The sequence below is a fragment of the Pelophylax lessonae genome (genome assembly GCF_965119305.1).
Source record: "Pelophylax lessonae genome assembly, chromosome: 13".
NCBI lineage: Eukaryota > Metazoa > Chordata > Amphibia > Anura > Ranidae > Pelophylax > Pelophylax lessonae.
In genome coordinates, this window is record NC_138780.1 from 17886402 (window position 1) to 17898652 (window position 12251).

The 12251-nt window shown below is 45.7% G+C and overlaps 1 protein-coding gene across 1 annotated transcript in view; it reads left to right on the forward strand.

The window, feature by feature from the left end:
* INSRR (insulin receptor related receptor) overlaps window positions 1–10846 on the forward strand; it is a gene marked incomplete at both ends in the record, with an annotated part of 134892 nt that extends 124046 nt beyond the window's left edge. The window contains 4 exons of the mRNA XM_082274828.1: window positions 451–610; window positions 3166–3295; window positions 7677–7811; window positions 10507–10846. Of these exons, the coding sequence (XP_082130954.1) occupies window positions 451–610; window positions 3166–3295; window positions 7677–7811; window positions 10507–10846 (765 nt within the window). The remainder of the gene's footprint in view (window positions 1–450; window positions 611–3165; window positions 3296–7676; window positions 7812–10506) is intronic.
* Window positions 10847–12251: the final 1405 nt, after the last annotated feature.

Below are 12251 nucleotides of genomic sequence, written 5' to 3' on the forward strand. Positions count from 1 at the left end.
AGTGCCTGGCCACAACGCAGGTGCAAGCTGGGCTGACCCACCTACATTTGCTGATTGGGTTAAATGTATGTGTGCACTTCTCAGGTTGGAATGCTTTATCAGCATAGGGGATGCCCTTGTAAATTTGAGAAGATGTGGGGCCCTTGGTTGGCCCTAGCCCTACTGATCTTACTATGGATAGAATCTTGATTGTTAGATTGTATCCTTTGGATTTTCCTTTAGTACCTGCATGACCTATTGTTTTAGGTACAACCTTATTGTTGACGGTGTTTGTGCCATGTACTGTGAACTAGTTGCTCTGGATTGTTACTTTTTCCCTTTAACTTTTTTGTTTTGTTCTCAATAAAATCTGTCTTTTCTGAAAAAAAAAAAAAAAAAAAAGATACGGAAAAGGCATTAGTAGCTGTTTTACTTTATGGAAATGACTGGTGAATTCCCATTGCCCTACAGAACAATCAAAACGTGACACCACCATCCTTGAAGGAGATTTTACAGATGGCTGGTGAGATAGCCGATGGAATGGCCTATCTGAACGCAAAGAAATTTGTACATCGGGATTTGGCAGCGCGGAACTGCATGGTGTCAGAGGACCTTACTGTGAAGATAGGCGGTAGGTCACTGGGCAGGGAGAGGGTCCTTTAAAAGTTTTTTGCAATGCATGGATTGCTTTTTGACATAACATTTTTGAATGTTCTCCATATTAAAGGAGTCAGTGGCCTGTAAAAAGTCTACAGTCAGTTGTTTTGACCTTACTGAGTGCATACTTTCTCCAGGCTCATGACTCAATCTATTAGAGTCGGTTCACACTACTCCGGCTTGGGACGCGACTTGTGCCCTCAAGTCACCCCAAGTCTCTTGTCATTACAAATTCAATGTAAATGAATGAGAGCCGTCTTAATATGCACTACTGAAGTCGCTCCGACTTCAGAAAAGGTTCCTGTACTACTTCAAGGCGACCTCTATCCGACTTGTGCACATTGACTTCAATGGGAGTCGCCTCTAAGTCGGATCCTTATCTATTTTCAAGCGACTGTGATCAGACTTTCCAGGAAGAAGAAATGGATTACCCAAGCATTCCCCACAGACAGTCGCCTCTCTTGCAAGTCTCTTACAAGTCTCTTGCAAGCCTCTGCTAAAAAGTCGCTCCTTCATGGGGCGGCTTTCTGGTCGCGGTAGTGTGAACCGGCTCTTAGAGCTAGTAAATTGGCAATGCTAAGCGGGATCAGCAAAGACAGCCCACTTCTTTTTCAGATAAGAGTTCCTTTCAAGGTTCACTTAACAGCTTGCAAGCTGGTTTATTGAACAATGGCTTTAGTAATATTCATAAATATATACACTTACCAGCCATTTTATTAGGTACACCACTTGGTAATACCAATTGCCAATCAGCCAATCTAGTGGGATTATCATGCACAACCATCTCTCGGGTTTACAGAGAATGGTCCGAAAAAGATATAAAATATCCCGTAAGCGGCAGCTGTGTGAAGGAAAATGCCTTGTTGAGGTTAGAGGAGATTGGGTAGTCTGGTGTGAGATGATAGAAAGGCAACAGTAACTCAAATAATCACTCGTTACAGCCAAGGTATGCAGAATAGCTTCTCTTAATGCACAACACATTGAACCTTGAGGCAGAAGGGCTACAGCAGCAGAAGAACACACCGGGTACCACTCCTGTCAGCTAATAACCGAAAAAAAAGGATACAATTCGCACAGACTCACCAAAATAGGACAATAGAAGATTGGAAAAATGTTGCCTGAGTCTCGATTTCAGCTGCGACATCCAGATGGTAGGGTCAGACTTTGGCATAAACAGGAAAGCATGGATACATTCTGCATTGTATCAATGGTTCAGGCTGGTGGTGGGGGTGTAATGGTGTGGAGGATATTTTCTTGGCACACTTTGGACCCCTTAGTACCAATTGAGCATTGGCCTACCTGAGTATTGTTGCTGACCATGTTAATCCCTTTGTGGCTAAAGTGTACCCATCTTCTGATGGCTCCTTCCAGCAGGATAATGCACCATGACACAAAGCTCAAATCATCTCACCACTGGTTTATTCAACATATTAATGAGTTCACTGTACTCCAATGGCCTTCACGGTCACCAGATCGCAATCCAATAGAGCTCCTTTGGTATGTGAAGGGAATTCATGGATGTGCAACCAACAAATCTGCAGCAACTGCGTGGTGATATGTCAATATGGACCAATATCTCTTAGGAATGTTTCCAACACCTTGTTGAATCTATGGCATGAAGAATTAAGGCAGTTTTGAAGGCAAAAGGGGGTCCAACCCAGTACTAGAAAGGGTGTACCTAAGAAAGTGGCTGGTGAGTGTATCTCCAAAGGCCCCATCAATTCAAATAAGTGATTGCTGATAAAGGCTAATGGAACACCATTAGAAGCTACTCATTAAGGGAAGGCAGGTTGAAGATCCATCAGACTGTAGGAATGATTGGGGTAAGTTGCTTCCATTAGTAATCTAAGTATACCACAACTCCTGGCTTCCTTTTTGAGGTTTCCTACAATTGGCGTTAAGGAAAGATAAAAACAGGATTGAGGTCTACATTCACAATGGCTTCACTGATGCAATATGGCTGCTTTGGTTCAATAAGGCTGCTAATAGGTGTTTTGCCCTAATTTTATCCAGCATATCCCTATAGCATCGAAATGGCATATAACTAACAAAGAGCTGGGGGGCACACCCTGAACATGCATTTCTAAAGCGGCTGCAGCTATGAACCAAGCGACATGCATATTTACAGAGAATAGCGCACACATGCAAAAGAAATGACTATCAAATATAAAGGCAAATAATGGGGATTTATTCCCACCATATGGCCATATGGTGCTCAAGCCCACCACTACGTCACAGTACCCCATTGTCAGTGGGTCCAACACTATCCATAAAAAGAAGGATGAATCCAACCTCTCACCATTGGAGATACTTACTCCTTACTGGGAGAGATGTGCAACTGCACTATAAAGGACTCCTCCTATATCTGCTTGCTAGTAGACACTGATAAGAGTACAGGTGTGGGAGGGTGGGGTGCTCAACCCCAGAAGTATGGTCAGGACCGAATACATGAAAATGGCATATATGGGTCTTGATGAAACACAGCTTACATGGGGGAAGCCAAGTAAAACCCTGTATTTCTTATTCCAGACTTTGGCATGACGAGAGATATCTATGAAACAGACTACTACCGCAAAGGTGGAAAGTCCTTGCTTCCAGTACGATGGATGTCTCCCGAGTCTCTGAAAGATGGTATCTTCACTACACACTCCGATGTATGGTAGGTATGCTCCGTTTGAGAATGGCATCAGCAATGTCATAATTGGCTCCTATAGATGTCATTAGTAGTCATGATGAAGAGAAGTATTAAGGAACCAGGGGAGGACTGGGAAGGGGGGCAGGGTGGCAATCGCCCCCCGGGCTGCTCTGATGCCGGGTAAAAAGGCCACCCTTGGGGCTGGATTAATGTAGGAGCCAGATACTGTATACAGCTGCTGGTCGCCGCTACACAATGTTCTATTTGCAGAGCTGCAGCGGAGCGGTATGAGTGTGCAGAGTCGATCCTGCACCCAGCTGGCACAATACTAACATAGTCACTTCCCTGTAAGGCAGAGTGATCTCTGCCCGACAGGAGCCTCCTAGGCCCCGCCTGGTGTGATGTCATGTATTTTTGTTAAACCTCCTTTGTTGCTATTAACATTAAATTATGTTACCACATTGCATCATGTTTGTCTTGCTTCATAACATCAATATCCGTTATAAAACCAGGTGGGCATGGATGGTGAGCTGATTCGATGGTTCGATGGGCCACTTGACTGGACTTGCCCCCCCAGACCTAAGGCTGCCAGCCCTCCCCTGTAAGGAACCTTTAGGAAAAGGGACATACTTACACTCAAGGATCTTGTTCTGGCATTAATAATTGTACAGTGCATCTGGAAGGTATTCACAGCGCTTTACAGTCCACATTTTGTTATGTTACAGCCTTATTAGAAAAATGGATTAAATTCATTACTTTCCTCAAAATTCTACAAACAATACCCCATAATGACAACATGAAAGAAAGTTGTTTTTTTTTTTTTTTAATCTTTGTAAATTTATTCAAAAACAAAATAAATCATGCATACGTAAGTATTCACAGCCTTTGCTCAATACTTTGTTGAAGAACCTTTGGCACCAATTGGAGCCTCAAGTCTTTTTGAGTATGATGCTAATGTACAAGCTTGGCACTCCTATTTTTGAGTAGTTTCTCACATTCTGATTTGCAGGGCCTCTCAAGCTCCATCAGGTTGGATGGGAAGCGTCTGTGCACAGCCATTTTCAGAGCTCTCTAGAGATGTTCAATCGGGTTCAAGTCTGGGCTCTGGTTGACAGAGTTGTCCCGTAGCCACTCCTTTATCTTTGCTGTGTACTTAGGGTTGTTGAGCTGTTGGAAGTTGAACCTTCGCCCCAGTCTTAGGTCTAGAGGTTTTGATCAAGGATGTCTCTGTACATTGCTGTATTTATCTTTTGCTCAATCCTGACTAGTCTCCCAGTTCCTGCTGCTGAAAAACAGCCACACAGCATGATGCTGCCACCACCATGCTTCACTGTAGGGATGGTATTGGCCAGGTAATGGAATGGTGCCTGGTTTCCTCCAGACATGACGCTTGCCATTCAGGCCAAAGAGTTCAATCTTTGTTTCATCAGACCAGAGAATTTTTGTTTCTCATGGTCTGAGACTCCTTCAGGTGCCTTTTGGGTAAACTCCAGGTGGGCTGTCATGTGCCTTTTTACTGGGGAGTGGCTTCCGTCTGGCCACTCTACCATATAGGCCTAAGTTGGTGGAGTGCTGCAGAGATAGTGGTTCTCCTGGAAGGTTTTCCTTTCTCCACTGAAAAACGCTGGAGCTCTGTCAAAGTGACCATCAGGTTCTTGGTCACCTCCCTGACCAAGGCCCTTCTCCCCCGATTGCTCAGTTTGGCCGGGCGGCCATCTCTAGGAAGAGTCCTGGTGGTTCCAAACTTCTTCCGTTTACTGATGATGGAGGCCACTGTGCTCATTGGGACCTTCATTGCAGCAAAAATTGTTCTGTAGCCTTACCCAGATCTGTGCCTTGATACAATCCTGTCGCGGAGGTCTACAGACAATTCCTTGGACTTCATGGCTCAGTTGGTGCTCTGACATGCACTAACTGTGAGACCTTATATAGATAGGTGTGTGGCTTTCTGAATCATGTCCAATCAACTGAATTTACCACAGATGGACTCAAGTCAAGTTGTAGAAACTTCTCAAGGATGATTAATGGAAGCAGGATGTACCTGAGCTCAATTTCAAGTGTCAAGGCAAAGGCTGTGAATACCTAACGTATATACTCGAGTATAAGCCAAGTTTTTCAGCACATTTTTTTTGTGCTGAAAACGTCCCCCTTGGCTTATATTCGAGTCAAGAAAAAAAAAAGTCCCTGGCCGCTCCGACGTGCTTAAGCTTTAAAAATGACGCTGCCCGGCGCATACATGTCACCGCGCATGCGCCGCCGCCACTTGGGAGAGGCCGGGAATAGACGAAAGTATACGAGCGGCGAATGCACAATGACGTGTCGGCGCCGGGCGGCGCCATTTTTAAAACGAAGGCGCCTCTGGAACAGGTAAGTGAAACAGCTGCACTACCTGCCATTATGCAGGGCTGCGGGCATACTACAAGGAATGCAGTGCTGCGGGCATGGTCCACCTGTACCATGCCCACACACTGCATCTCCTGTAGTATGCCCACAACCCCGGATCCTCCTGTACCATGCCAGTACCCTGCATTCTCCTGCACCATGCCAGTACCCTGCATTCTCCTGCACCATGCCAGTACCCTGCATTCTCCTGCACCATGCGAGTACCCTGCATTCTCCTGTACCATGCCAGTCACCCTGCATTCTCCTGTACCATGCCCGCCGCCCTGCATTCTCACCCTAGGCTTATACTCGAGTCAATCATTTTTCCCATCTTTTTGTGGTAAAAGTAGGGGCCTCGGCTTATACTCGGGTCGGCTTATACTCGAGTATATACGGGTATGTACATGGGATTTTTTATTTTTAATACATTTGCAAATATTTCAAACAAACTTCTTTCACGTTGTCATTATGGGGTATTGTTTGTAAAATTTTGAGGAAAAAAGAAATGACGTGCTGTGAATACCGTACTTTCCGGATGCTCTGTACTTCCTTTGACTAATTTGGAATCCTTGCCGCTGAGGTATTGCACTCCAACTTCCCCGTCATCAGAATACACTGATCAGCACTACGGCCTATAGCTGGCGTTGCTGATCGAGCGTAGAAAATCCCACAGGCTGGTTGTACAGAAGTTGATCAGTAGATTGACTTCTGTACAACCAGCCTGCCCATATATGGATCAAAAATTAGCCAGTCCCTGCTGACCTGCTTTACACAGAACGTATTTTGGATAAGGTGCGGCCGACTGGAAATTTTGTCAAGTCTCTGACCCCATTGGGGAGACTTTTCCTCCTTTTCTGTCCTTGTGACACCATCAAGAAAAAGGGGAAAACGTGATCTAAGGGTCCATGTACACGGGACGTTGTTAAAAGTCCCTTTGAATGCTGGAATTTTTAGGACGTTTGAAACGTCCGGTCGCGTTTGTACCCGCGTTTAGCGGGCGTTTGCGTTTAGAACCGTTCCTAGAGGTCAAAAAAATTATTCCCCTTTAAAATGGAAAAACGCGAACGCTAAAAGCGGGTCATCGCATTCGGACGCGTTCGGTCGCGTTTTTGCGTTTGAAATGCCGGGAAACACACGTTCAAACGCAAATAATTGCGTTCTAAAAAAAGTCCCTGAACGCAACTGCCTGCAAATGACTGTAAACGACCTGGTGTACATGGACAGATAAGATAAAATGTAGATGGGTTCAGGGGCTTCTGAAAAAAACGCCCAACTGCTCCTAAACGGCCATTTCCAGCATCCCGTGTACATGGAGCCTTAAAGACATGAAGACAAAGGCAGCAATCAAAACCTTGTCGAACACATTTTTAATAGGGTGGGAAAGAGTTAGAAGCTTTAAGAAGAGATTTCTCATCACTCCCTGACCATGGTGGAAGCAAACGGAAATCAATGAAATGGGGACAGGGGTGAAAATTAACCCCTGACAGTGGTTCTAAAAAAAAAAGAAGAAAAGCAGGCGCTGCTGAGTGTAGCAACAATTTATTGCATGACAATTAACAGTAGAAACTCACATCGTAGTATTCTTTAGTCCATGTTCCATAGTGTATACACTTTCTGTGCTCAATCTTCCATGTCCCGACTGGCCCGCAGCCGGGTGATGACGAAACCGGAAGCGGCCACGGTGGACCGCAAGCTCTCCGGAAGTGACGTAATGTGTTTCGGAGCATGCGCAATTGGCTCCTTCATCAGACTTTTCCGTTCTTTTGCCTGCCAGAGCTGCCCTGAACTATAGAATCTCCAGTGAAGTCTGGTCCGCAACAGCCTTTGACCACCTGGCTGCTTATACTGGTGTCCACCCTTTTGGCACAAGCGCCCAACATCCCTTTCCCCTGACAGTGGTTCTAGCCATTACCTGCTCCATAAAACAAATTGTAAAGATTTGAGTGTATTTAACAGTTCCTTGACATTTTCGTTAGAACCTGTAAACCATAACGCAGAAATAGCACTGTTTTTTCTTTTGCAGGTCATTTGGTGTGGTCCTGTGGGAAATTGCCACTTTGGCAGAGCAGCCATATCAAGGCATGGCCAATGAGCAAGTTCTCCACTTTGTTATAGACAACGGAACTTTAGAAAAGCCAGAACATTGTCCGGATAGACTGTAAGTATTTTAAATTTACTGTAAAAGATAAAACACCCTAAAGTAGAACTATTTCCTACTAATAAAATAAATATGTTCTGCAGCACTTCGTTTCCTCTTGGTCTCCCTGCAAAGTTCTACAAATACCTGTCTTTGCCTGCCAGTGAAGTCCACCTAATGCAGATTCTTGTAAAGGGTTGGCAACAATTCTGCACTGCTCCTATATTTAGAGCAGAGTTGCCACTCTCATGTAGGATGTGCCTGCTTGCACTACAGTGGGATGAGATGTTCCAAGGGGCACGGCTATCAGTCACTACTGAATCACAAGTCTGCAGCTTGTCAGTTGGCTTCTGGCCATACCTAGACCTGCCCACTGCTTTCTGGATTGACAGCACTGCTTTTGTTCCTGAAACCCTCCCACTGTGAGCTGCAGTGTCTGAGAGGATAGCACATGAGACACAAATGAGGAGGAGTTGGCTTGGTCAAGGAGGGTAAAGGGTTTTGGGCCTTAAATAGATGCCTGTAGTTGTACTTTAAATAAGCCATCTACCATTCAGGAACCTCTGTAGAAAATATTTGGCTATTGTAAGTGTTCACAACTGTTTACTCTATGCACATCCTTTTAAGATGATGAGACGTTTAGGGATGAAGACAACCTCCTGAAGCAGTGGTCGCCAACCAGTGGTCTATGGACCCCGGATGGTTCACGAGAAAGTTTTGGTGATTTCCAGAGGTTCTGCTTTAAATCAGCATGGTTTAATTCCCAATGTTGTTTCCAGTGTTGTTTTCAATGCCTGTTGAGAGTCCATACTGTCAGCGCACATTGATACCCGATGCCTCCTCTGTAGTTCCGCCTCCTGTGAACTCAGAGGGAGGCACTGGGAGTAGTGCAGATTACCAGGCAAGGCAAGGTGGGGACTTCCAATGGCAGAGTTGTCCAGACTGTGGGAGGGAGCAGGGAGCTCAAGCACATGGCTGGATAAGGAGGTGAGATCCACTGATGAGGCTGTGTAAGGCAGCAGTGTGATGCGGGGGGGGGGAGGGGTATGAGCATTGTGTTTTATAAGGCAGCAGTGTGATCCAGGAGGGCAGAGACCTTGTAACATTATAGGCAACAATGTAATCCAGGGGGAGGGGGGCAGATAGCCAGAGCATTGTGTGGATAAGGCATGTAAAATTAAAGTTAGTGGTCTACAGGATTCAAAATTGTGAGTAGTCCATGAGGTCCGGAAGGTTGGCGATCACTGTCCTGGAGAACACTGTAAACTTGGGATAGGTAAAACATGGGGAATGCACCACAGAGCTTTATTTTGAACATTAACTATCAATAAGTGAATTTGGGCCTAATTGTCCCCCTGTTGGTCCTGTTTTGGATACTCAAACAGTGAGTTCTCCCTGCTAGGATTTCACTGGGGAGTTTTGGGTGTTCCCATTCACCTTTGTGTGTTCTACCTCCTGCTACATTCTTTAAACCACCCCTAATAAATGGGCACAGCAGATGTGTGGGCTCAGGAATGCACCAATAGTATGAGGGCTTTTTTTCAGCAGGAACGTGGGGGAACGGAGTTCCGGCACCTCCAGCACTGAATGTATGCCATGGCAAGGGGTGCTGGAGGGTCTACTGATGCTGGCTGCTGGGGGATCTATTGTTGCTGGAGGGGATATATTTTTGCATGGCAATCTATTGTTGCTGGTGGAGGATCTTTTGATACTGGGGGTTAATTGTTGCTGGAAGTAATCGACTGTTTAGTGAGGGGTCTACAGTTTCTGGCTGCTAGAGAGCCTATTAATGCTGGCTGCTGGGAGATCGTTTGCTGCTGCTGGGGGTCTATTGCTGCTGGGGGGGATCTATTGCTACTGGCTGTGGGGGGTTCTATTTTATTGCTTTTCATGTTGTCATAACCACTATTCCACTACAAAATTATACTTGGCTCTATATTTTCTAAAAGGGGCTGTACTAGAAGCTGGGTAGGGGGTGGAACCAAGGGTCGGTGCTCGGAGGTGGGTAGGGGTGGAACCAAGAGTTAGTGCTCGGAGGTGGGTAGGGGTGGAACCAAGGATTAGTGCTCGGAGGTGGGTAGGGGTGGAACCAAGGATTAGTGCTCAGAGGTGGGTAGGGGTGGAACCAAGGGTTAGTGCTATGAGGTGGGTAGGGGTGGAACCAAGGATTAGTGCTCGGAGGTGGGTAGGGGTGGAACCAAGGATTAGTGCTCGGAGGTGGGTAGGGGTGGAACCAAGAATTTAGTGCTCGGAGGTGGGTAGGGGTGGAACCAAGGATTAATGCTCGGAGGTGGGTAGGGGTGGAACCAAGGATTAATGCTCGGAGGTGGGTAGGGGTGGAACCAAGGATTAATGCTCGGAGGTGGGTAGGGGTGGAACCAAGGGTTAGTGCTCGGAGGTGGGTAGGGGTGGAACCCAGGGTTAGTGCTCGGAGGTGGGTAGGGGTGGAACCAAGGATTAGTGCTCAGAGGTGGGTAGGTGTGGAACCAAGGATTAGTGCTCGGAGGTGGGTAGGGGTGGAACCAAGGATTAATGCTCAGAGGTGGAACCAAGGGTTAGTGCTCGGAGGTGGGTAGGGGTGGAACCAAGGATTAATACTCAGAGGTGGGTAGGGGTGGAGACACAAAGTAACTTGGAAGGGGGAGTTCCTGCACCTATTCTCTGAGAAAAAAAGCCCTGATGTTTAGTGCATTGACACCATTATGTTCTATTCCAGACACAAGTTGATGCGATGGTGTTGGCAAAAGAATCCCAGAAGCCGACCATCCTTCATCCAGATCTTGGAGAGTGTTAAAGATGATCTGAAGCCCACTTTCCAGGAAGTTTCCTTCTTCTACACTTGCTACCATAAACATCGGGAGTCTACGGAGGTCTCAGACACAGAAGCCGACCAGTTTCTGAAGACCCTTTTGAAAAACCCACCTTCCCCTTCCTTTACCAACTTTTCATCTTTACTCAGTGCTCAGAAGGACAACGCCTTGTGTGTCTTAAATACGAAAAGGGACTCTAGCTTGGAAAAGAACGTTTACCACACAAATGGGAGTGCGAAACACTGAGCAGGACCTGTCTGGAGGAAACCAGGGGTGTCAAGCCTTCACAGAAGTCTTTGTACCATCATGGTCTTCATCACATACATACTTTTAGCAAATAAATGCAAAATAATCCTATCAAAAACATTCGTGATTGTAACTGCAAAGTGAAAAAAATCCTTCTGATGTTCGATAGACTGCTGCTAAGCGGACTTTTTATTCTTTGATGATGTTTTATTGTGTTTTTATCATGCGACATAAGGTTGTAATGCTATTTTATTGTATGTAGGTTTTCTCCCAAAGTTGGAGAAAAGGCAGACAGTTTGTCAAGTATGATATAACTTGAATTTGCCATAATTCAATGCTGGTAAATCAAGTGGTGCGGGTACTCAAAAAAATGAGTTGCGCTTGTTTTATCAGCTTAGTAGTAAAGGCATTTCATTGATGAGGACTGTGGCCAGTGTGCATGTGTTGGCCAACTAATGGCTTTAGGTCTAATCTACGCACTTATTTGCGTTTTGTTGATTCCGATTTGACTACTTTTATCTCAGGGATGTTTCATGTTTTATCTTTTGGCTGTCTAGAACCCAATGTTTTTCCTCGCTGTGTTAGATTATTGATGTCTCTGGAAACAGGTGCTAGTGTTCCCTTGAAAATATATCAAGCATAAGGGTTGATTTACTAAACTCCAACAGACTGCAAAGTGCAGTTTTAAGCCTCGTACACACGCATTCGATAGTTGGCCGTGAATTTTCGGCCAACGTCCGATCGCCCGATTATCGGCTTGTTAGTATGATGCTTTCGACAACCGACTCCGACTTTTCGGCCGAAAAAAATCTGGTGTGCAGGCTATAAAATTTTTGTTGGCCGTCAACAGAACGGCCGATTTTCCGTCAGTCAGTACAGATTTCGGCAGACAAAAATCTGATGAGCAAGACTGGGCATGCTCAGAGAAGAAAAAACACACGGAAAGTAAACCATCACATGACATCACTTCTGAAGTTGATTTTTGTTGGCCGAGAAAATTTGTGTGCAGTCTACAGCACATTCCAACCAACACAACAACACTGGACAAAAGACGGCCGATCAGTCGGACGATAATCGTTGCGTGCGTACGAGGCATTACTCTGGAAAAGAAGTTGCTCTAGAGCTTAGTAAATGAGCAGAAGTTCTGCTGACTTCCATCAGCCAATCGTATGCAAGCAAAAACACTTTACCTCATTTACTGAGCTCTGGAACAACTGCACTTGCAGAGAGCACAATCTTTTTGCCTCAAGGCTCGATTCACACTACCGCGACTTGTCAGCCTGACAAGTTGCGGTCCGTCTCGGTCCATTGACTGCTACAGGACCCGTTCTAATAGGAGCGACACAAGTCGCTCCCACTTAGAAAAAGGGTCCTGTACTACTTCGGGGCGACCTCGGAGCGACTT